The sequence below is a fragment of the Fundulus heteroclitus genome, chromosome 2, assembly GCF_011125445.2.
Source record: "Fundulus heteroclitus isolate FHET01 chromosome 2, MU-UCD_Fhet_4.1, whole genome shotgun sequence".
Lineage (NCBI taxonomy): Eukaryota > Metazoa > Chordata > Actinopteri > Cyprinodontiformes > Fundulidae > Fundulus > Fundulus heteroclitus.
In genome coordinates, this window is record NC_046362.1 from 34082086 (window position 1) to 34104451 (window position 22366).

At 39.3% G+C, this 22366-nt stretch overlaps 1 protein-coding gene across 1 annotated transcript; it reads right to left on the bottom strand.

Moving 5' to 3' along the window:
* Window positions 1–18130, bottom strand: ces3 (carboxylesterase 3). The gene is made up of 13 exons (XM_036126028.1): window positions 17910–18130; window positions 13761–13959; window positions 13527–13665; window positions 9726–9859; window positions 9502–9655; window positions 8972–9076; window positions 8101–8202; window positions 6853–6993; window positions 6671–6751; window positions 3432–3573; window positions 3172–3321; window positions 1892–1964; window positions 1–361 (listed from the first exon to the last, which is right to left on the bottom strand). Exons 1-13 carry the CDS (start codon window positions 17974–17976, stop codon window positions 175–177), a joined length of 1674 nt encoding a protein of 557 aa, XP_035981921.1. The 5' UTR covers window positions 17977–18130; the 3' UTR covers window positions 1–174.
* Window positions 18131–22366: the final 4236 nt, after the last annotated feature.

A 22366-nucleotide genomic window follows, 5' to 3' on the forward strand; every position in this document is an offset into this window, starting at 1 on the left:
TTTCCAGAACATTTTATTAATTTAAATGACTTTTCCTTTATATTTATGTTAAACACACATTGAATCAAAAGACTGGAAAAAAAAGGAACAAATGTTGCAGGCAGTGATCAGCGTTATGCATCAGCTGTAATAAGGAATATTACAAACTTGAACTAGAGTAAAACAGCACGAGGCTCAGGTTGAAGGTTTAGCAGCTGCTGCCGCCATCTGCTCCAGCCTCTGAGGCAGGGTGACGGTGATAAAATGGACCCGGTCCTCCTTCAGTTTCTGCTTCACAGTCTGGGTTTGGCCCAGCTCCATGTACTCCTGTTTCTGCCTGTCGTACTGCGGCCAGTCCACCAGGCCAGGACCACTGGGAGAGCTGGGGAGACAGCCAGACATCTCAGAGACAAACAAAACAAGCAAGCTGGATAATTACATATAAAACAAAGAAAAACGTTTTCAAAAATGTTATTTGCTTCCCTGCAGGACACATTATGTTTGCTCCTTTTAATGTTTGAAGCTTTTTTCACTTCTTTTGGCTGCTTTTGCTGCCCTCTAGTGACTGCTGTTGGTACAGTTCACCTGTATCTCTTCACTTTGCTTTTTCTGTTTAGCTTCTCAGCTCAGGACCAGCAGCTGCAGTCATGGTGAAAGACTTTTGGCTTAAGATACAGATTCACCTCTATACAGAAACCTCTATTATTATCCTCAGTTGTCACTTTATACATGTCATATTAGTTAATACCGTATATTCTTCAGTGATGGTATCAAGGTGTTACTTGATTGTATCTTTAATACTTTATCGGCTGCTTCTGTTGTTCTTTTTATATCTCTTTGCAGGTAAAGAAGCAGACTGAGGATGTTGTATCGTTCTCTCCCTTTTCTCTCCTCTTTCACATTTTCTCCATTTATATTCTCTTCAACCTTGTGTCCATTTACCATGAAATACTCCCTGCATAAATTATAATAAAGCTTCTTGCATGTATAAATCAAGCAGATCACCAAAGGCAAAGCTCAGATGTTACATTTTACAGACTCTGCAGCTTTTGACAACTCAGACTGTTTACATATAGTTGTGGGGAGGGATCAGAGAAACCATGAAGGACAGAAAAAGAAAATCTGTAGGTAACAAACGTAACAAAGAGTTCCTCTGGTTGTTTGGGAAGTCTGAACTGGAAAAGATAAGAGCTAGTATGGGTCCCCTGGGGTGCCAATAGTGAAGGCTGCAAACTTGTTGATTCTTCTCCAAAGGAGTGAGCTTCCTCCCTTTTCAAGGACACAAATAAATAGTTAGTAATAAATAAAGAGGACAACTTCTTCCTGCAATCCAGCAACAGTTTGGTGATGATCTGAGGAAATTCAAGCATTATTGGGCACCGTGTCCCAAGGTGGAAGTGATATCAAAGCCACTCAGAAATCAGAACATCAAAAATTTGGATGCTGCTTAGATCTGAACCCAACAGAGAACCTGGGGTCAGGAGGGGAAAACAGAAACCAACAAACTGGAATTAATCTCAAGCCCTGAGAGGGCAGGATCCCATAACCATGAGCCGGGGTTTGACCCATAAGTTGGCTTTAGGTTAGCTGAACTCCGTGTGCCACAGAAGACTCAGCATATAGAGAATAACACTAGAAAAAAAGAAGTTTGCATGGAAACAAGAAGTCGCACTTAAACATCAGTTACATGTGTGTTTCTGTGTCTGGTGCATCTCTGGTTATAACACCCTTGATCTTCATTGAGTGAAGTTATTGTGCTCATGTAAGACTAACATTACTTCAATATTACTTAAGTAAAAGTAAAAAGTACCGTGTAGTGAAACTGCTCCAAGAAATAAATTTTTTTTCATAAACCTACTCAAATAAATGTGACTGCTTACAATCCACCTGTGGTCGTGTTTTCCCTTCTTACCCGGTTTTGATGAAATTGGCCCAGTAAGACATCATGGTCCTGCAAAGATTCTCATCCTCTTGGGTGATGTTGGCTACAGGTGGAAAGAAAAGAGTTTCAACCACAGACTGAATCACTCAAAAAGCGTGTTTCATCGTTAGGCGTTGCTGTGAGAATTCACTGCATGTGTGGAGAAAAACGACAACATTCTAGTGGGAATAAAACGACCCGGCGATCTTCGGAGCTCCACAGCTCAGCCAAGCTTTCCAGAACAAACGCTGCTCAAAGTTACCATGGCTCACAGAAAGCTGGACTTGATCTGACTGAAGCAAAATTTTCATCCCTTTAACACCTTCACACTTTAGATGTGATAATCTCACACAAGATATAGTTATGACGTAGGTGTGGTTGTCTAACTACTGCATTCGACTGCACTAGTTAAATAGTTGAATGCAAATTAATTTATTATTATTTTCTTCCGACTGCTTTTTCCTACTTGCTTTTTTTCTACTTTATTTCCTGTATTTTAATCATGTAAAGCACTTTGCATTGTCTGTGTACTGAATTATGCTATATAAATAAATTTGCCTTGCCTTGCCTTGCCTTACTTTCACCCAGCGTGTCTTCCGCTGCTGTAGGACTTACAGTTTTCTGTAAAATTAGCCCAGAGAACAGGGAGCGGGCACTTAAACTCTAATTTACTCCCATTATATTTTAGCTCCAAGTTTTTCTTTCCCAACCAGAGTTGAAGGGTCTTGAATATGTCAAGTATCCTACATAAAACTGCGTAGACACCCACCACCACCTCCCCAGGAAGCGAGCGAAACACCAAAGCCATCATTATTTCCTGACTCTTTTCCATACACTGCAAAAGGGAACTAAAAATAAGTAAAATTTTCTTGAAATATGTATATTTTTCCTTGATTTGAGCAGCTAAATAAGACTATTTGCCAATGGAATGAGAATTCCTACAGCTAAAATAAGATAATTAGACATCCTGCACCTGAAATAAGATGATGGAGATGGATTGTTCTCATTTTAAGTGTAAAAATCTTATTCCATTGGCAAATAGTCTGATTTACCAGCTCAAATCATTGAAAAATACGCTAATTTCAAGAGGATTTTACCTACTTTTAGTTCCCTTTTTGCAGTGTATGACTCAGCAGAATCATCCCTCTTATTTTATTCACCAAAGAAGTACCAGACGGATGCATATTTAACTATAAAACTTTGATTTCCGCTCAGCAGCTATGCACCGTGTGATCATTGTCACGGATGTGCTGTAAAGCTCGTACACCAACCTGTAATTCTGATGTGACTGTTCCAGAAGCATCCGCCAAACATGAAGCCAACTTCATCTGCGTGGTCCGCCTTCACAAAGCTCGGTCTGTTGCTTTTGTATATATTTGCGCTGTACACAAACTCATACAGGTACACTGGAGCGCCCACATCTGAAGGCAGAGGAAACAGATAAAAGCTGGGATGAAAGTGAAAGGCTATAACTAAAGGACAATGGGTTAGTCATCTGTCATTTCCTAACCGCGCGCTGCTTCTCGCTGACCTGTGTGGTATCCGGCCACCTTGACGACAGGCAGCGTCATTAGCAGGTCTCCGATGACTTCAGTGTAGGCGTCTCGGATGTCCTCGGGGGTCTTTGCATCTTTCAGATATTCATCCACGATAAGACTGTTGGCTGAAGAGACCTGGAACGCAGACAGAGGTTCACAAATCCCCCTAGAAATCTGAGGCAAAGCTTGTTTTGGCAAATATAAAGAACCTTTCCAACACTTTGCACGACCCAACTGGGGCCAAACTTCTACTGTCAGTCAGATGGCCTTCCCATCTGACTCTAGAGCAGGGGTGTCAAACTCATTTTGGTTTAGGGGCCGCATTCAGCTTAATCTGATCTCAAGAGGGCCACAGGAGTAAACTCATTGCAAGATTAAATAGAATTAATAAATGTGGACTTGTTGTTGATTTTTATATTAAGTTAATTTCACTTTTACACAATATATTATGAATAACCTCAGCGTTTTTAAGAAAAGTATGTGCAATTTCAACAATACTTTTACTCAGTTAAACATTTACTTGTGCATTATGCATAAGAACTGATCACAGTGATTATACAATGTTGAAAAACATTTATTCACATTTTTTGGAACTTAAAAAAACTGTCCTACATGACAAAATACATCAAACAGATAAAAATTAAGAAATGATTTGAATTTTTCCACACCTGAAGCTTAATCTGCTAATTAAAACACAGCGCCCCTCTTGGACAATATAGGAACTACATATTTTCAATTAAACGAAGTACGTGTTTTTTTCAATAATTGTTTTATCATTCTCTTTCTCTTATCTTGTCCACTTGTGAAAGTCAAATCTGATGAGCTCTTTGTGGTATCTTATTGCCACATTGCCAGACAGGACACTGGAAAAAAAAATTTATTATTATTTTTTTAATAATGATAATGCATTTAGCCACAGGGCCGGACTAAATTGTTCGGCAGGCCGGATCCGGCCCGCGGGCCGTATGTTTGACACCCCTGCTCTAGAGCATTGATCACATCACAGATTGTGTTTCTTAACCATATGGATGCACGGATCAAATCCTCAGCCTACACCATGTATGCTATGTTTAATTTTCTCCAAACATATGAGATTTGTTTTATGGTGTTTGTTTTATTTATTGTCCCACCTGACCAACATCGTTCCAGACGTTTTCTGCTTTATTCGGGTGCTGTCACTATACAACGGTGGGTGTTTGTGCTTTGTTTATTTTCTGATTGTTTCTCAGCGGTTTTATTATTGTCACATGCGTTTTTTTTCTTATCTCTTAATTTCTCTGTGGTCCTCAGTATGGTTAGGTCATGTCTTATCGGTTAATTCCTTTGTGGTTAACCTCGTAGTTATTCTTGTGTTCTGATTATGCCTATTTGTTTAGTCTCTAGAATTAAGCCGGTTCTCCTTTGCATTTAGTTAGGCTCCATTTGTGTTTTCTGTGTTAATTAGTCTCCTTCCATCAGTCACCACTCTCCTCCCCCAGTTTTTCCACATTTCCCTCATTAAGTTCATCAGTCTCCACCCTTCTCTCTACATTAAAGCTCCTTGGTTCTCACTGTTCGTTCCTGGGTCCTCATGTTGCTCTGCCCAAGCTCCATGTTCTGCTCTGATTGTTCCAGTTCTGTGAGTTTTCTGTGTTGTCATCGTAAACAATTAATTAAAGGGTTCATGTCTGAATTGTGGTCCTGCTCACAGCCTTCAAAACATGTGTCATAATGTATGGCTTGTTTGCAGGAGCAAAGAACAAACAGGAACTCTGGAGCAGCGTGATTACTAGGGGGAGTTGATAATAAAAAAAATACTAAATTTATAGAAAGGCACAAGAAGATCAGAACATTATGCAATGGCAGAGACTCAGACAGTGAAATGGGATAATGGAGAAACAGGCAGAACAATGACCAACAGCAGTGGTGGGCAGAGACGCAATAATACGGAAATAGACAATTGTGGAGCTAACTTTGTGTTCATCGACATATCGTTCAAGCTATGTTTAGAAATTGTTTGCGGACTAGTTATTGTCCATTTATTGGGTTTTAAATACTGTAAGGATGACTACAATCACAGCAAATTATTCATCCACCGTTTAAGTCACTGTCATGGCTCTCAAAACACGTCCACATAGACTACAGCAGTAAGAGTCACGGCTCAACAAAAAACATTGTAAAACGCAGTGCTGTATTCGTTGTACCTTTTTTGCTGTTAGGGATCTTAATGTCATTCCCATTAATTAAAAATAGCGACGCTGGTATCTGCATTTTTTCAGTAAACAGTGCACAGTGCTCCCTAATCCCTTTAATTAGCAGGGTCACCGAGCAACACCGCGCTTAAGCAGCCAAAAGGTGCTGCAGACGTGTGACACAGACTGACACTTTGTGTGTGGAATATGAGTTTGTAAAGCTAACTTTTTGGTTAGCCACACCCACCAATGGCCATCAGTTAACTTAAATACTGAGGGAAGTGAGGAGAATGACATTGGAAGCCAGTGCAATAATTAGAGGATAATAAGGAGCAGATGAGGCAGAAGCAAAGCAGGGAGGCTGAAGGAAGGACAGTGATTAGATCAGAGGAGCTGAACTAAGACACGAGGAAACACTAAACCAGGAGGGAGACAAATAAATATCTAAGAGAAATAAACTATAATACAAAGGGAAGAGAATGCAAGAAATAAGCAAGAAACCTAAAGGGATGAATTAATGGAAGCATAAAAAAAAATGGAAAAAAAATGGAAGCATAAAAAACCCCAACCACGGTAGGATCATAATGAGTTGATAGATCCAACTTTGAGAACCTAAGTCAAGTTGCCACATTCTTTTTAGAGACATGTTTTCTCCATTAAGTCTTCCAAAGAGAAGTGATGTTATAGTACTTTTTAATTGTCTTCACCAATTCACATACTAACTGAGGCCTGCAGAGTCAGTTTTTTTGTGTTTCTCTGGGAATTGCACAATCTGACCTTATTTTCTCGGAAGCCCATGACTTGCCAGAGACTTGCTCACGGAACCAGGTTCTTACATTTACATTTTTTAAATTGATTTTTAAGTACCTCCTGTTAACAATTTAAAACAAGGGGAAAGAGGCTAGGAATTTCAGTTTAGTGGCAGTTTACCAGCTTTAAAATCAGTTCAACTGGCATTTTAGTGTAAAATAGAAAACGTTCTGTCAAAATAAAAGACTCTGCTCACAGAAGACTGAATATTCTCGCTTTGTGTGAACCTTGTGCAGTATTTACATACTCACCCCGGCAGGGTTAAATATGTGGACGGTAGCCAGTACTGACTCCCTGGTCATGCCTTTGTCCCAGCCAGGAGGAGCGAAGCTCTGTGATCCACCAGAGGAGAACAAACCAGTCCAGGTTACTTCAACAGCAAACAGAAACTTGAGAGCCACCGACTGATGTCTGATCAAACGTTTGGTGCCACCTGAGGTAAAATCCAGCCAAACTCATGGTTGGTGACTCCCATCATCACTGGGATATTCATAACTTCTTTCCTCTGTAGAAGATCCTCAGCTCTGCCAGGAAGAAAGTCCCCATCCACAGCGGCTCCAAGAAACATTCTCAGCTGTGCACAATACAAAGCTACAGTTACTAAACGATACCGAGCATCTCAACGTAAAAGGAAGGTCCAGACAAGAAAAAAGACTGAAGAATTACATTAATGTCACAATTGCATTTCCGGGATTGTTTGTCACTCACTGAAAAGCGTAACGATTTTGATACAAACATCACTGAAATGTCTACCTCTTTCACAAAGTGGTGGTACTGTCCTAAAAAAACTCCTGCATCGAAATCCTGCTCTTGTCTTCTGCCATCTTGTGGAAAATCTAAGTATTGCAGGTAGAAGGCGGTATTTTTTCTATCATTAATGAATATAATAATAATAATAATAATAATAATAATAATAATAATAATAATAATAATAATAATAATAATAATAATTGCATACAGCACTTTTTACTTCATGTATAATTTCTTGTTTTATACTCACGCATTGTGTTACACATTATGGGTCATTCATTATGGGTTTAAGGATATTTAATTTATTTTGTGTAATACATAACAAAATAAAAACTGTTTAATACAATTGACTCAGGGCCCATTTTCCCACTAAGAACATCACCACCACTAAAAGGGTTTTGATACTGATTTGGCGGAAATCAGGGAGCGAAGGAAACGTTTAAGCGCTGAGCTAAAAAGCAATCACAGATAATTGGTTATTAGTTGCATAGGTTTATTGATGAACAGATCAAGATCAAACAAACTATTACTCATGCCCTGGGGTGGCTTTGCATTTGGATTCAAAATTTAGAATTATTGCTATTATAAAAACAGTACTTTATATTTTATCTATATAATAATGCAACAATTCTTATGTGCAGGCAAAAAACAAACAAACTGTTGAACAAACTTTGGAATTTTAATGGCGGAGTTAGATGAGTATGATGAGAGACGCAGGTACTACTTCAGAAATATCAAACATATAAATGAATATAGGATCCGATAACTACAAGTGACAGATGCATAAAAATGCATGAGAGTGTCAAGACCTGCCAATATGTTTAAAATGTTAAAAGTCTAGCTTTAGATCCTGAATACGGTACATCTGGTTATGCTGTGACATCCATAAATGCACTCTGTGGACAGTTTTCGTCTTTAAAGGTTCTCTTACCGCTCTGGTTGCAGAAACTAATTCGTCTTGACTTTTCCCTCTGAGGCACTGAACCAGTTCTTCTGTGCTGGCGATGCCACATCCAGTAATGTTAGCCACAGCCTGGCCATAAGACAGACAGCAGAGGAGATCAGTAGATGTAACACACACACAAGTACATTTGAGTCACATCGGATCAACACGCTGCAAATCATGTGCAGTGGTGTGCAAAAGTCTTGGTCCATATCTAGATCTAAATCTTATTTTAAAAACATGGGACCAGATCAATAGGTGTTGATAGTTTCTGAAGGTCTTCTTTGGACTTTGGGCATTTTTTCAAGTTTCAGCCCAGTACCTGAACATTGTGATTTATTTGTGTCCGTCTGTCAATCCCTCTGTATATCTGAAAATGGACTGTGGTCTCAGAGAGAAGCCCAGACATCCGTCTCCCAAGTGTCTAATTCTACATTGTCGATCCCTCGTTGTTCTCCAACCAAACAATCAGGACAAAGTCCCTTTTTAGCAGATGGGGTCTGAAACTCCAGCACTTGAACGCCAGCGTCCTGCAACCCTTGGATGTGTTTGTGGTTCAACACATCTGATTTAAATTATTGGGATCATTAGCAAGCCTCTGTCGAACTTGATTGTATGCTGAGCACGTATTTCTGAAATTTCACCCAGAAGTGTTTGACTGAGGACATATTTAAAAGCTCACGGACATGAGCCCCCTAGGACTGGGCTTTTCTTCTTTGCCAGGGTCCCTCCTCAGTTCGAAATGCCAAGAGCAATTCCAAAAGAGGGAATCAAGGAGATATCTTGATCAGACAAATGAACAGACGAACCACCTAGGTTGCAGATACAAACGCATCCATATGACACACATGATCCATACCTGGGCCTGAGGAAGAGGGTTCACAGAAGTGTAGTCGCCCAGCGTTGCCACTCCACTTTGAAAAATTGCCTTGTGGAAGAGTCCTTTCGCGTGTGGCGACAGAGTCTGTGCAGAAAGACGTATTCTGTTTGTAATATTATCAGAGGAGAAACGGTGTAGTACAAATCTGACACACAACTGTGAGATTAATCATGCACTGCAAATAGGGAACTAAGCGTAAAATTTTCTTGAAATTAGCGTATTTTTCCTTGATTTGAGCGGGTAAATAAGACTATTTGCCTATCGAATTAGTATTTTTACCCCTGAAATAAGATAATTAGACATCATGCACTTAATAGAAGATGATGGACATGAGCTGTTCCCATTTTAAGTACAAACATTGTATTCCACTGGCAAATAGTCTTATTTGTCTGCTCAAATCAATTCATTTCAAGAAAACTTTGTTTACTTTTAGTCCCGTTTTTGCAGTGTGTGAAAACAATAGAACAGTGCATGATCTCTTCCGTTTTCCAGGAAGGAGTCTTCTTTACCAGAATGGATGCACTGATGCCCCCCGCAGACTCCCCAGCGATGGTGACGGATTGTGGATCGCCGCCAAAGGCCTCGATGTTCTCCTGCACCCACCGGAGAGCAGCCAGCTGATCCAACAATCCCCAGTTTCCCCTGGCGTGTTCATCCCCAGTGCTTCAAAGCAGCGGAAGCTGTTGTTTCAGGCAATCATTTGGACAATTTCGGAAGATCGGAACTTTCTTACCTCAAGAATCCCAAGATGCCGAGGCGATATTGGATAATGACGGTCACAACGTTTTCATACGCCGCTAATGAGGAACCGTCGTACTGGGAGGCGGCCCCCATCATCAGACCTCCTCCGTGGATCCACACCATCACCTGGTTCACGACACAAGAGCCAGATCACAGACATCATTTACGTAGACGCGTCATAGGGCACAGGTTCGCACGTCAACGTCACCGTAATATTGTATGTGGCAGAAAAAAGTTGAGTTCTGTTATTGTGAACGTGAATCAGAGAAGATGCCTCATTCCTGTGCTGCATGGAAATGTATTCGGGCTGATTTCACTACTTGTATCTGCCTTCTATAAACTAAGGCTGCACCATGTTGCAAAACCGGACACACTAAAGCTGCAGAGTGGCAACACAGGCTATATATATATATATATATATATATATATATATATATATATATATATATATATATATATATATATATATATATATATATATATATTTGTGTGTGTATGTGCTATGAATATAAGGATCAATTTGTTAAATCTAAACATTGTGGTCTTCATTATTTCAGAAAACCGTGTCACATGTGAACCTTTTAGGAACAGACTTTTTGGGGGAGTATTAGGAGGTAAAATGAATAATATGAGAAAAAAGTCCTAGGTCAATGAAGTAAAAAAAAACAAAAAAACAAACACAAAGGTGATAATGTTATGAGAAAAATATCATATTATGAGAATTAAGGGGGAACATTTCCAGAATAATCACAGTTTGCAGAATTATTTCACTCCTGGAGTAATAGGGCCAGGTTAGATTATTTTAAATATTTTTTATTCTTTATGAGAATAAATTCAGGAGAATGAAGCTAAAGGGATACGAAAATAAACTTGTAATATTACAAAAACAAAAATACTACGGATACAAAGTATATTCTGAGATTAAAGTCCCTCTGATGCTGTTTAAGTGACTGAGTAACTGCAGATTTGCCACATTTAAGATGGCGGACGCTCTGACGCATCGCAGCATAGGCAGAACCCGCCCAATGACGCGTCTACTCTTATATTATGTCTATGAGCCAGATGGTGTCAGCTGACCTTTGCAAACAGGAAGTGCAGTTTATACCAGACCAGACTGAGGTCAATATTTACACTTTGGCTTTGCTTGAGCTTAACGTTATAGTGGACGATCATCTTTCAGCTTTAGGGGGGGATCATCTCATCTATTGGTTGTCCCACATGCTAATCGCTGTCCTCACCTAACGCCTATGTGCCTGCACATTCCTTGCTAGTTTCCTTTTCCTCGCTGCACATGTGCGCTTGTAGTGTTTATGTATCCAGTGAGCTTGTATACTTTGTAAACGGTTGAGTTGCAAGAAGCAAACTTGTCTTACAGGTTTATGAGAAGAAGAGGAAGATTCTTTCACGCCATCCCGCCGAGGAGCAGAAGAGCATGTAGGATGGTTTGGGCATCTGCACTCATTCAAAAACGTGGACTTGGGCGTTTCTTACCTACATTTCTGGAATAATCATCCTCTAAAGTGTGATTGCAGGGTCATCATTTACAAACTACACAAACCCTGAAAGTTTGAAAGCAACAAAAAAACAAGCCAGTTTGCTCTGTTCCTGTATTTTTCTTTGCTCAGAAACTCCTCAAGTTTGACTGTTCACCTGATTATGTTTTCTGGATGAAGAAATGGACAGAGCTCTTCCTATTGTTCAATACATAGATTATAGATTTTCTGTTTTTAACTGTGTCGCTTTCTTGGACATTCTTACAGAGTGCTCCTTGCTCAGAGTTTCTGGGTTTAACTGTGTCACATTCCTGTACTGAGTCATTGATAGCTGGTTTCCTACCATTCATTCTACTCACTCCTGCCCCACTTCTTATTGTTTTAGCTGTGTCTCTTTCTTGGAAACAGCGATTGCTTGAGATCTTGGTGACATAAACCTTGCGTACTCGCATTGATTTTGTTTTTTTTTATTCTGTAGGAAGTACTCCAGATTTAGTATTTCTGTCTTTTTTCTTTTCTGTCTTCCCAGTGGTGGGCACAGCTAACTAAAAAGCTAATTTTGCAAACTCATACCCAGCACTGCAAAAACAGATCTAAAAATAAGTAAAATGTTCTTAAAATTAGTGTATTTGTCCTGATTTGAGCAGGTAAATAAGATTATCTGCCAATGGAATGAGTATTTTGACCCCTAAAATAAGATAATCAGATATACTGCACTTGAAATAAGATGATGGAGATGAATTGTTCCTATTTTAAGTGCAAAAATATTATTCTATTGGCAGATCATCTTATTTACTTGCTCAAATCAAGGAAAAATACCCAAATTTTAAGAACATTTTACTTATTTTTAGTTACGTTTTTGCGGTGAGCAAACAACAATATTAGCTCTGGTACAGTTAAAACGGTGATAAATAAGGAAATTTGCTAGCAGCTAACTGCTAACAAACAGCTGTCATTCAGTCTGTGTAATACACCTTCAGACAAAAGGTGCTGCATGCACACATGACGACGATGTGCAGTACTCCATGTTTGAAGGGATATCTGAATAGAATTGCTGTATTGTCCCACATGGGGGAAATCTGTTTTACACCACGGTGGAAACTTATGAGAAGAATATCCTGCCCCTCTGTACACAGACTGCTGCATTAAGAAAAAAAATTGCAAGTCAGGAAGCCACTCCAGTGTTGCCAGTTATTGTGAGAGAAACAAGCAACCAGCTCTATTACTTTTACCTTGTCGCTGATAATAAGAGCATGTGGCAACACTGCCGGAAGCCTGTGAGCGTTTCTGGAGGTTTCCCCTGTTTCATCATTTGACTCTTTAACAAAAATACAGTATATCATTACTTTTTGGGTTACTTATGGTTGTAACATAATAAAATCATATACTTAATGTGCACTGTTATTGAACTGAAACGCATAAATAAAAATATGTTTCAGCATTGCTGTGTAGAAACAAGTATTTCCTATTTCATTCATGCCACATAAATGTTCCTCGAAGATTGCCATAGGACTATCCTACCAGTGTTTTGTAAGGCAAGGCAAGTTTATTTATATCCCTCTACTTGTGTACAAAGGACAAATGTACGTTAAGTGTCGAACAAAACAAAGAGCTCCGAGTCCAGTCTCCTTCCACCTCATGCGATACCGTCATCAAATCCAGAAAGCTCAGTTACAAAATTGATTAAAGGGGATTAGAGTCACACAACGGCACACTGTTTACAGAAACAAATACGGATCCCAGTGTCTCTGTTTCTGAGCAATGGGAGCCGACATTATTAGCCGACCGGATCGTAACAAGAATAAAACAGCCCAGCTATTAACAATGTTTTTTTTTTTTTTTTTTTGTGGAACCGTGACTCTTTACCGTTGCAGAGAAGTCTGTGTGGATGTGTATTGTGAGCCAAGACAGTGACGTAAACGGCAGATGAATATCTTGTCATACTCGCAGATATAAAAACCCAATTAAACTGATACTAAACGGTCAACAAACAATTTCTAAGGTTAGCGGTTGAGCGATAATGCGATTAACATAAAGTTAGCACGGCAATGATCTGTTTTCGTGCTATCGCGGCTGTGCCCACCACTGCTTGTTCTTATCCTCTCAGCCCTCTGTCTGTAAGGGAAAATGGGTGTTCAGACTAAACCAGGTTCTGCTGGGGGTTTCGTCCTGTTATAAGTCAGTCTTTTCTCTCCACAGTTGCCACATGCTTGTTCAGGGGGAAGGATTGCCACCGAGCCAGTGGCCCGATGCAGTAATTTAGGCATGTTTCCTGCTGATAGCTACAGTGTAAAACTCACCGACAGCTTATCCCCTCTGGTAGCTTCAGCTGGGGTGTAGACATTTAGATACAGACAGTCCTCTGAAACTTCTGGCACTGCGAAGTCAATGGACATGGCTTTGGAGACACTTACAACTAAATCTGGGTTCTGGATGCACCTGGGAACAGACGGAGACCAAGAAGCAGAGGCAGAAATGAACAAGTGCATCAAAGTGTCCCTGGAATGTCGCTGCTCTTTATTTGTGAGTACTACATTGGAGGCTGGCGTGTGCAGTCTCTTTCCTCCTGCCAGGGCTCGGGACTCTGCGGAGCAGCCAGGCGGAGCGGCCCTACGGGGGGCCGGGCGAAAGGGATCCCCAGGTACTGCTTCACCCTCCTCTCTGTGCCTTTTACAGTCACATATTTTCCCCTAATTTGGCCATTTTTCAGAGAGACCACCAGTTCGCTGCTCCCTAATGAGAACAGAGACAACAAAAGTAAAACAGGAGGCAGTGTTAGAAAGAAATCATAAAAAATAGCAATTTTTTTTCAGCATAATCAATACCATTTTTTTAAACAGTTGATTGTACTGGCCGACAACAACACTCCCTGAGGGGCTTAAGGTTGCATATAGTCCTTAGCAGCTAATGGACTCATTTTCTAATCAGAAGTCTGACAGTATTCTATAATACTGTGCAATAAATTTAGTTCCAGAATTGTGCAATTTGCACGTGTAGAGCCCTAGAAATACATTAAGAATGTGAAAATGTCAAATTGATAAGTAGAATTATTATTTGGCAAACATTTATTTGATTTCGTGTTTAGTTTAGAACAATTAATTTGGTTTATGACTAAAAATGTCATTAAACTACTTTATTTTTGTTGTTGTTATTTCATAGATTTCTGTCATGATAATAACCCTTTAAGAAAAACACAATGCATGTTGGGAGAAAAAAATGTAAAGAGAAAATACTATTTGCTGTATGCTCGAACCGTGGATTTTGTTTAACAAAGTTGCACAAAGGCGAAAACCTCTGGTTTATTTTTAGTTTGTTTTAAGGGTGCAACACATGGATGTCTAAACATACAATCCCTGAGAGATCGAAGTGTGTGAATACACATTTGCAAGTGAGAGACAGTATACATGATTTTCATCAGACCAGAACCCTGGATGATGGTTTGGTGCTACTCAGTGGAGGATGATAACCCTCAAGGCTTTGGGAAAGAAGATGTTTTAAGTCTATTTGTTTTCGATTTAATGTTTCTGAATTGTTTCCCTGATGGAAGTAGGAAAAACAGTGCATCACACGGGTGTGTGGGATCTGTGCCAATGCGTTTAGCCATTTTCTTGACTCAGCAGCATAGACTGAGTCTTGTAGGTCTTGTATCCAACAATCCCCTGACCTCACCACCCATGCTACATCCTTCCTATCCTGCACCGTGCAGCTCCCATACATGACTATTATGCTGAGACACAAAATGCTTTCTGCTGTAGCTCTTTAGCTCTTTAGCAGTAGGCTTTGGGTCATTGTCCTGTTGGAAGGCGAACCTCTGTCCCAATCTCAAATCAGAGCCAGACTGACACATGTTCTACTCCAGAACATCCCTGTATTTAGCACCATCCATCTTTCCCCCGATTGGGGCTGGTTTCCCAGCAAAAATATATACATTTTACATTATACCATTATTAAGTATTTTATGAACTTTTGAACATATTTTATCACCATTATGAAACCACCACAAAATGCAATGTATAGAAATCCTCCATGCTCTCTTCCCATGGCCTCTCCCAGAACCCTTAAATGGTGTCCGGACCCCTGGGGAAGCATTTGGTTAAATTTTGGTGGGTACCTGCCCATGTAGGTATAAATGGAAACAAAGGAGCAGACAAAAGGGCTAAAAAAATAAATAAAAACACATGGTATTACAAATATACCTTGTGGAAAACGAGAAGCTAAGACAATAAATTAAAAATAAATGAATAAGAAATGGCAAGAGGAGATTGCACTCCCAGAAGGGATAATAGCAGACGTTGAAGAGAGCTATAAGTGTCTTGGAATATTACAAGCAAATGGCAACCATGAAGGGGCCAAAAGGAAAGCAGCAACAGCCAAATACCTGCAGCGAGTAAGGCAAGTTCTGAGAAGTCAGCTCAGTGGCAAGAACAAGGTCTGGGCAATCAACAGCTCTGCCTGGCCAGTAATCAGATACCCTGTTGGGGCAATAAGTTGGCCAAAGGAGGAAATCCAGACTGCTGATGTTAAGATACTAAAGCTGCTCACCATGCATGGTGGATTTCACCCAAATCCAGTATCCACAGGCTATACACTAAGAGCAGTGAAGGAGGCAGAGGCCTAGTGAGCATCATAGCCATCATTAAAGATGAAACATCCAAGCTCCAAGAATATTTCAGGAAGATGGCCCCAAGGGATGAAGCGTTCAGTGAATGTCTCGGAGTACAAGGGGTGGGTGAGAGAGCAGTTTATATATATATATATATATATATATATATATATATATATATATATATATATATATATATATATATATATATATATATATATATATGTATGTATGGGCATGATTTATGCTACATAATCTGATATGGTAGGTGGCGGTAAGTACCTAAAACTCATAGTTACAATCTACCATAAAACAAGAAGAAGAAGAAGCGGGGGATGTTTTTGTCCAAACACCCGGGAGAGGACACAGAAAGAAAGGTAAGTAATCACATTTCAACCAGCACTTCTTTACAATCACTTTTACTTCTAGACTTACATACATTTGCCTAACAGTGCACCTGTCGCTGCAAGTAAAATTATTTTCTCCTCACAGGCAAACACCACACTTCTTAATGAGGGGAAAGGCTAAATGCTAATTATTAAAACGCTCAATACATATCCCATAAATAATTAAAATGACTGTGAAAATGTTTATTTCTGTGCAAATCTATGCTTAAAGTGCAGTGATATGTAAAGTGCTTGTTAAAGTGCTTTAAGAAAGTGCCATGATGCCCATAAAGTGTTGGACAAAGTACCACAGTAAAATATTAGTAAAGAAGACCCCTTTGTTACTTTACTAATAATGTGCAGCACTCTCTGCTCTGCACATTATCAGTCTGGGTCTGCTCCCATTCAATCCATTCAGGGAAAGGAGGGACATTCAGTAGACCTTTCTGAGCTGATTGGGTGAAGTGACACCTAGTGCCCGCCTACCAAAGGTTGGTTTTAGCCAATCATGAAAATCAAAATGTAAGCAGCAGGCGTCTTGAGGAACCACAAATTTACGCTGATCTTGGCACTTCTTGTTGTTCTTCTTTCAAAGAAGAAATTGTGGATTCTGACAAAATCGATGATTCCTCCTGCGCTGCCATGTATATTTTGGCCCAGCTGCTCGTGCTTTCGTGACAGCTGGTATGTCCCGCCTTAAACCATAATACAGCTATGTGATTGGCCCAAACTGTTTTTTAGTTCGGTCACCAATGGTTGAAGCCGGAGCGGGACAAGATGGATTCCCGTGGGTTGGTGAATGCACAAAAACTGCAAGAATTCAGCTTGCATGCAAGGTTAGCTTTTAGGTTCTTCCTTTTCACATTTAGATCATTCAGTTGTGGTCTATATGCAGTAGAAAGTCAATGTTTTTGTCTGAATTCTGCATTATTTGTTGCCCCACAGCCCCTCTTTGACTTCCGTTGTGAGGTTCATCTGAGAGAACCTTGGTGCTGTTTCTTTAAATGCAAAGAATCATCCCGTTCTGCCATTTTTGTCATAAGCTAAATTCTGTGGGTTGATAAACCCAGCAAACGGAACATTTTCACCTATTCGCTTCGGCACTACAAAATCGCAGCAGAAAATTTGTAAAAATAAAAATGGAAGATTCGCAAAACACTTAAGCTGGAAGTCCATGACCTGGTTTAGCAGCTCCGCAGCAAATACTGTGACATAACAGTCACATAAGAAACGTAAAAGAGAAGAGAGAAAACTGAACTGAACAATCTGCACTCCTAGAGACTCTTGGTGCACAAAAAATGTATTTAAGGGCTAAAAAAGTGGATTTTGTATAAATAAAAAGCAGGAATTCCCTTAAAGATTTCATAAGTATACTGTTACTGCAATACAAGGTTCATTTCATTTAAGCTTCTAACTTCCTCAACCGGGTGCTAATATGCATTGAGGGAACTTTTGTTGTTTTAAAAACAGTTTGTAGGGCAGGTTTTTGACATCCTGTTGGCAGTTTTTACTCAACAAATCACCAGCTTCCACTGGGTGAAAATCAGGCAGTAAGACTTTATTTCTATAATCAACATTTATGTTGATTTCAAAGTTTCATAATTCAGTATTGAAAATTAAAAAATCAGAATAGACTAACTCAGAAATGGGGAGATCTCATCCTCCAAAATGAAAAGTCCAGACACTTTCCTTACCTGGTGCTGGATTTGCCGTCACCGTCAGCACAGGGAGCAGGAAAACAATGAGTAGCACTGTTCTCATCCTGAGCACCAAGGAACAAAAGACCAGGGTTCACAGCGGGCTTTCAGAGAAATAAGCTTGTAGTTACCCCCCCAGACCTTCTGGTACCTCCCCTCTTCACATACCACAAGCAGAACTCTGGATCTTAGCCATCGCTCTGCCTAAATGAAATAGTCTTTTAATATTTAGCCTCGATGCAAAAGTCTGACCTCTGAGTAAAAAAAAAAAAAAAAAAAAAAAAAACCTCCATCATGCTCTTTGAACTGTACAATATTTGCACATGCCCCAGACAAACCCACACTGTACTTCTACTTGCAGGACTAAGGGATTTTTGGTTGCAAGGACATCAATAAGAATAGATTTGAGGCAAGAAACAATCGTGGAATCACGGACCATTTGGATCAGAGCAGATACAGAAAACCTCAGAGAGGTTCGTTGGTGTTTTTCTGCTGCTGACTCGTGCAGAATCAGTTACTTGGAGGTGGTCCAGACTATTTAGACAGCTGGGATCTCTTGTTTTTGTCCTCCGTTCAGAAGAATGATATCTGTGTGACGTGTTGTTGAAATCCAGGAGGTCCCACTGGGCTAATTTACATAATATCTGTCAGACAGATTTCCATTTGTAAATATCAATGATCACTTTTCCTCATACACCAGTTATTTATGGCGTACCTCAGGGTTCGGTGCTTGGGCCACTCCTCTTTGCTGTACATATGTTTACAATTGGAAATGTTCGTAAACAAAGGAAAGCTAATTTTAGGTTCAACTAATCAAAGGTTTATTTATAAAGCACTTTTCAACAATCCAGATGTTGTTCAAAGTGCTTTACATGTCTGAAGTAATAGGACAAGTAAAGTCGGAACAGAAGAGAAAAACAAATAATGAAATACTAAGTTGCATGGTTAAAAGAAATAGGTAACAATAAAACCGTTTTGAAAGAATTGGGATTTTTTTTTAATATTTTAAAAACAGTTGGACTACAAACTTGAACTAATGATGTTTCAGTAAAACAGTTTAACTAGAACAGTCGAAGGTGATCCTAAACAAACATGTTTTTAATCTCGATTTTCATACCACCCTGTGGTGAAGGGGCAGTTCTTTGTGGAGTGAACTTCGTATCGCATTAAAAACATTCAGATTTTAATTCAGAATTCCCAAGAGGCTTCATGAATCGATTCCAGGTGGTCTCACATTTTCTTCGAGAACCCTCTGACATATAGTAGAATAGTTTGTGACCTTGTTGTGCATTGTTCCATTTATTGAGTAAAATATATATATATATATAAAATGTTTTTTGAATAATTAATTCTATGATAAAGAGCTGACCATGTCCTGCTGCAGCAAAACACGCTGACCTTCGTGCTACACAGTTGGTGTGGGATTCATTTCGTAGAATGCTGTTTTTGGTTGATGTCCAACATGTTTGTTCTGGTGTCCAAAGTCTTCAGTATCCGTCTCATCTGTGAAAAGAACATTACTCTAGAAGAACTTCACTGTAGCCTTCATGTTTTTGTCTTAGAAAAGGTTTCTTTGTTTCAACACGTCCAATGAAAGATAAACCCACAGTGAAACATATGTAACAACCTTTCTATGCTCTGGAAGATTCCTCCTTCAGGCCTCGCCTCCCTTTTAACCTGTTTTAACCCAAACTGATGTACTTTTAAGCTCTCGCTGCAGTCATGTGACAGTAAGTGTTTGCTCAGCACCTGTGGCTGAACCAGCTGATTTTCTAAAATGTTTTTTTTTACTACTTTGTTGTTCACAACACTACCAAATCATGCCTTAAATTAAACAGCTAACCTAATCAGAAGTTCTTTCATAGAGCGTTTGATATATCAGGCCTGTCTTGTGAAAAAGAACTTGTGTTTCAATGAAACTTGTGTAAGTAATGGTTTATTAATAATATTAGGCAAGAGATGAAAAAGCTGCTTTGACATCTACGTCAAATTAGGCTTTAAATAACTAAATGGTAAGGAAAGACTCAAGTAACATTTTTTGTTTATAAGAAAAATCTCAAGAACCAAGCTGATGCTGCAACTAACTAGATGTATTTTCTTTCATCCTCCTGATCAGAAAACTGGCTCAGAGCTTATCTGCTAACTGTGTTTCTTTCCTAAACACAGCCACCCATGGAGCTGGTCTGCCATTACTCGCTTCAATATAGAAAGTACTCCTGGATCGGCACGTCTGTGTTCTTGTGTGTCTCTGTCTTCTCAAACCCCCAGTTAGTCAGAGCAAATGGCCGTTCACACTGAGCCTGGTTCTGGTTCTGCTGGAAGTTCTCCTCCCTGTTAAAGGGGAGTTTTCCTCTCCACTGTCGCTTCATGCATGCTCAGTATGAGGGATTGCTGCAAAGTCAATGACGCAATCCAAGCGACTGTCCACTGTGGCTCCACGCTCATCCAGGAAGAGTGAATGCTGGGTTTCCTTAGATATCAAACATTTAATCAGTCTGAATGGATGAAGGATTAAGAATCTTATCTATGCTATAAAATATGTCAGATCATTTGTTATGCTGACTTTTGTTTAGATGTGAAATATATCGGATGAAATATACCAACTTTTGACAAATTACATAACACAAGGTCCATGTTTTTGTTAGAAAAAATAAATTGTAATTATATCTTATTTTCTCTTTGTTTTAATTACAGGTTCTGAAGAATCCAGTTTATCTTGTCTTAGTACAGTCAAAATAAAACACAGCAAATTATTTTACCTTCAAGTTATACTGTAGTTCTTTTATAGCTCAGACTTTTACAGGTATGTTCCCAAACTGTTTGATGGTTCGCTACAAAAGAGGAAAGACGTTGCATGTTGGAAGTTTGGGTAGTAGCTGCTTGACACCCTTTAAAACTTAATTTTAACAGCTTCTAAAATGAGGATCAGACAACTTGACCACCTCTCCTCACGCTAATATCTTTTTTTTTTCCACCTCTCATGGTGAAACATATGTCTGCTCTTGCTTTACTGTTGCCAATTTTTACAGGTATAAACAAAAGAATAATGAGAATGAAAGCAGCTGAGCACAAGCAGCTTTAAAAAAACACTGGGAGCAGATCCGACCAAGAGGCCCGGCTGAGGGAATGTCTCTCTTTGCCCTCCTACAATCAGGAGAAAACACATCGTTTTATCAGGCTGAACAAACACAACATGCTCCTTGAACTGGTGTTTGGATTCAACATCCCCCTGCCATATGCTGGACGGAGGAAGCTTATCAGCTAAATGTTGCACAACACTGGCAAAGGGGAATGTTTCACAGAGAACATCAGCAGCCTCTAAAACTGTGACGCTCCAAACTGAGACCGTTAACCGTTTCCTGCAAGAAAAATACAGATTTCAAACCTGAAGCACGGCTGGTGTGGCGTGGAGCTGAATCCCATGCAGGACAGAGGCAGGAGTGCAAACTACGCATCCAAAGAGATGGTTTTGATTCTCACAGAGACGCTGGAAAAAAGGCCATGCACATGAAGAACAAGGCAGCACCAGTGGCGGTTCTTGCATGAACAAAGCCATGGGTGAGTCCCTGCACCTGAGCATCCCTTCTCACGGCTGAATCATGTGCAGCTGCTCCTCTGATGGTCCATATACAGCCATAATCAGTAAATTAGAACATGCACTCAGATCAGGCTCATTTTCAGAGTAAGAGAATCAATTAATCAATCAATAAATCAATCAATCAATCAATCAATCAATCATTCACTTAATTTTGGTAAATTGTCCACATTAAACACAGGAAACAACAAAAGAACAACAATAAATAAACCCACAATTTACCAAAAAAAGGAATAGGCTGAAGCAAAGCTTATTCTTGCCTACCCTGTTTCTATTCCTTACAACCTACCAGGATATCTTCACAATAAATATATAATCTACATAACAGCGCAAGATATTATCATTTAATATTTTAAAGCTGTTTTATAGTTCACCAAGAAAGGACATAACTTAAAATCATCATTCAATTCATTCCACAGTTTCACACCAATAACTGAAACACATCTAGACTTTATCTGGCTCTGCTCTTTTGCACATTCAAATATAAACAAACCTCACAAATTATATTTATTCTCTCTTAGCTTAAATCATTTCTCAATACCAGAAGGAAGCCTTTTGTTCAATGCTTTATACATTATTTACAGTATTTTTATATAAACAATATCTTTAAATTTTAATGTATTACTTTGAATAAAACGTTTATCAGTTGGTTCACGGTATCCCACCTTATTAATAAGCCTTATAACTATTTTTTTTGCAACTTAACTAATATACCAATTACATTGCAATTGCATTTCACCAGATTTCAGAGCAATAAGACAAATAAGGCATAACCAAAGAGGAATATATAATATGCAAGCCTTTAACATTTATTAAATCTTTTATTTTAAACAATATTCCCATAGTTTTTGCAGCTTTA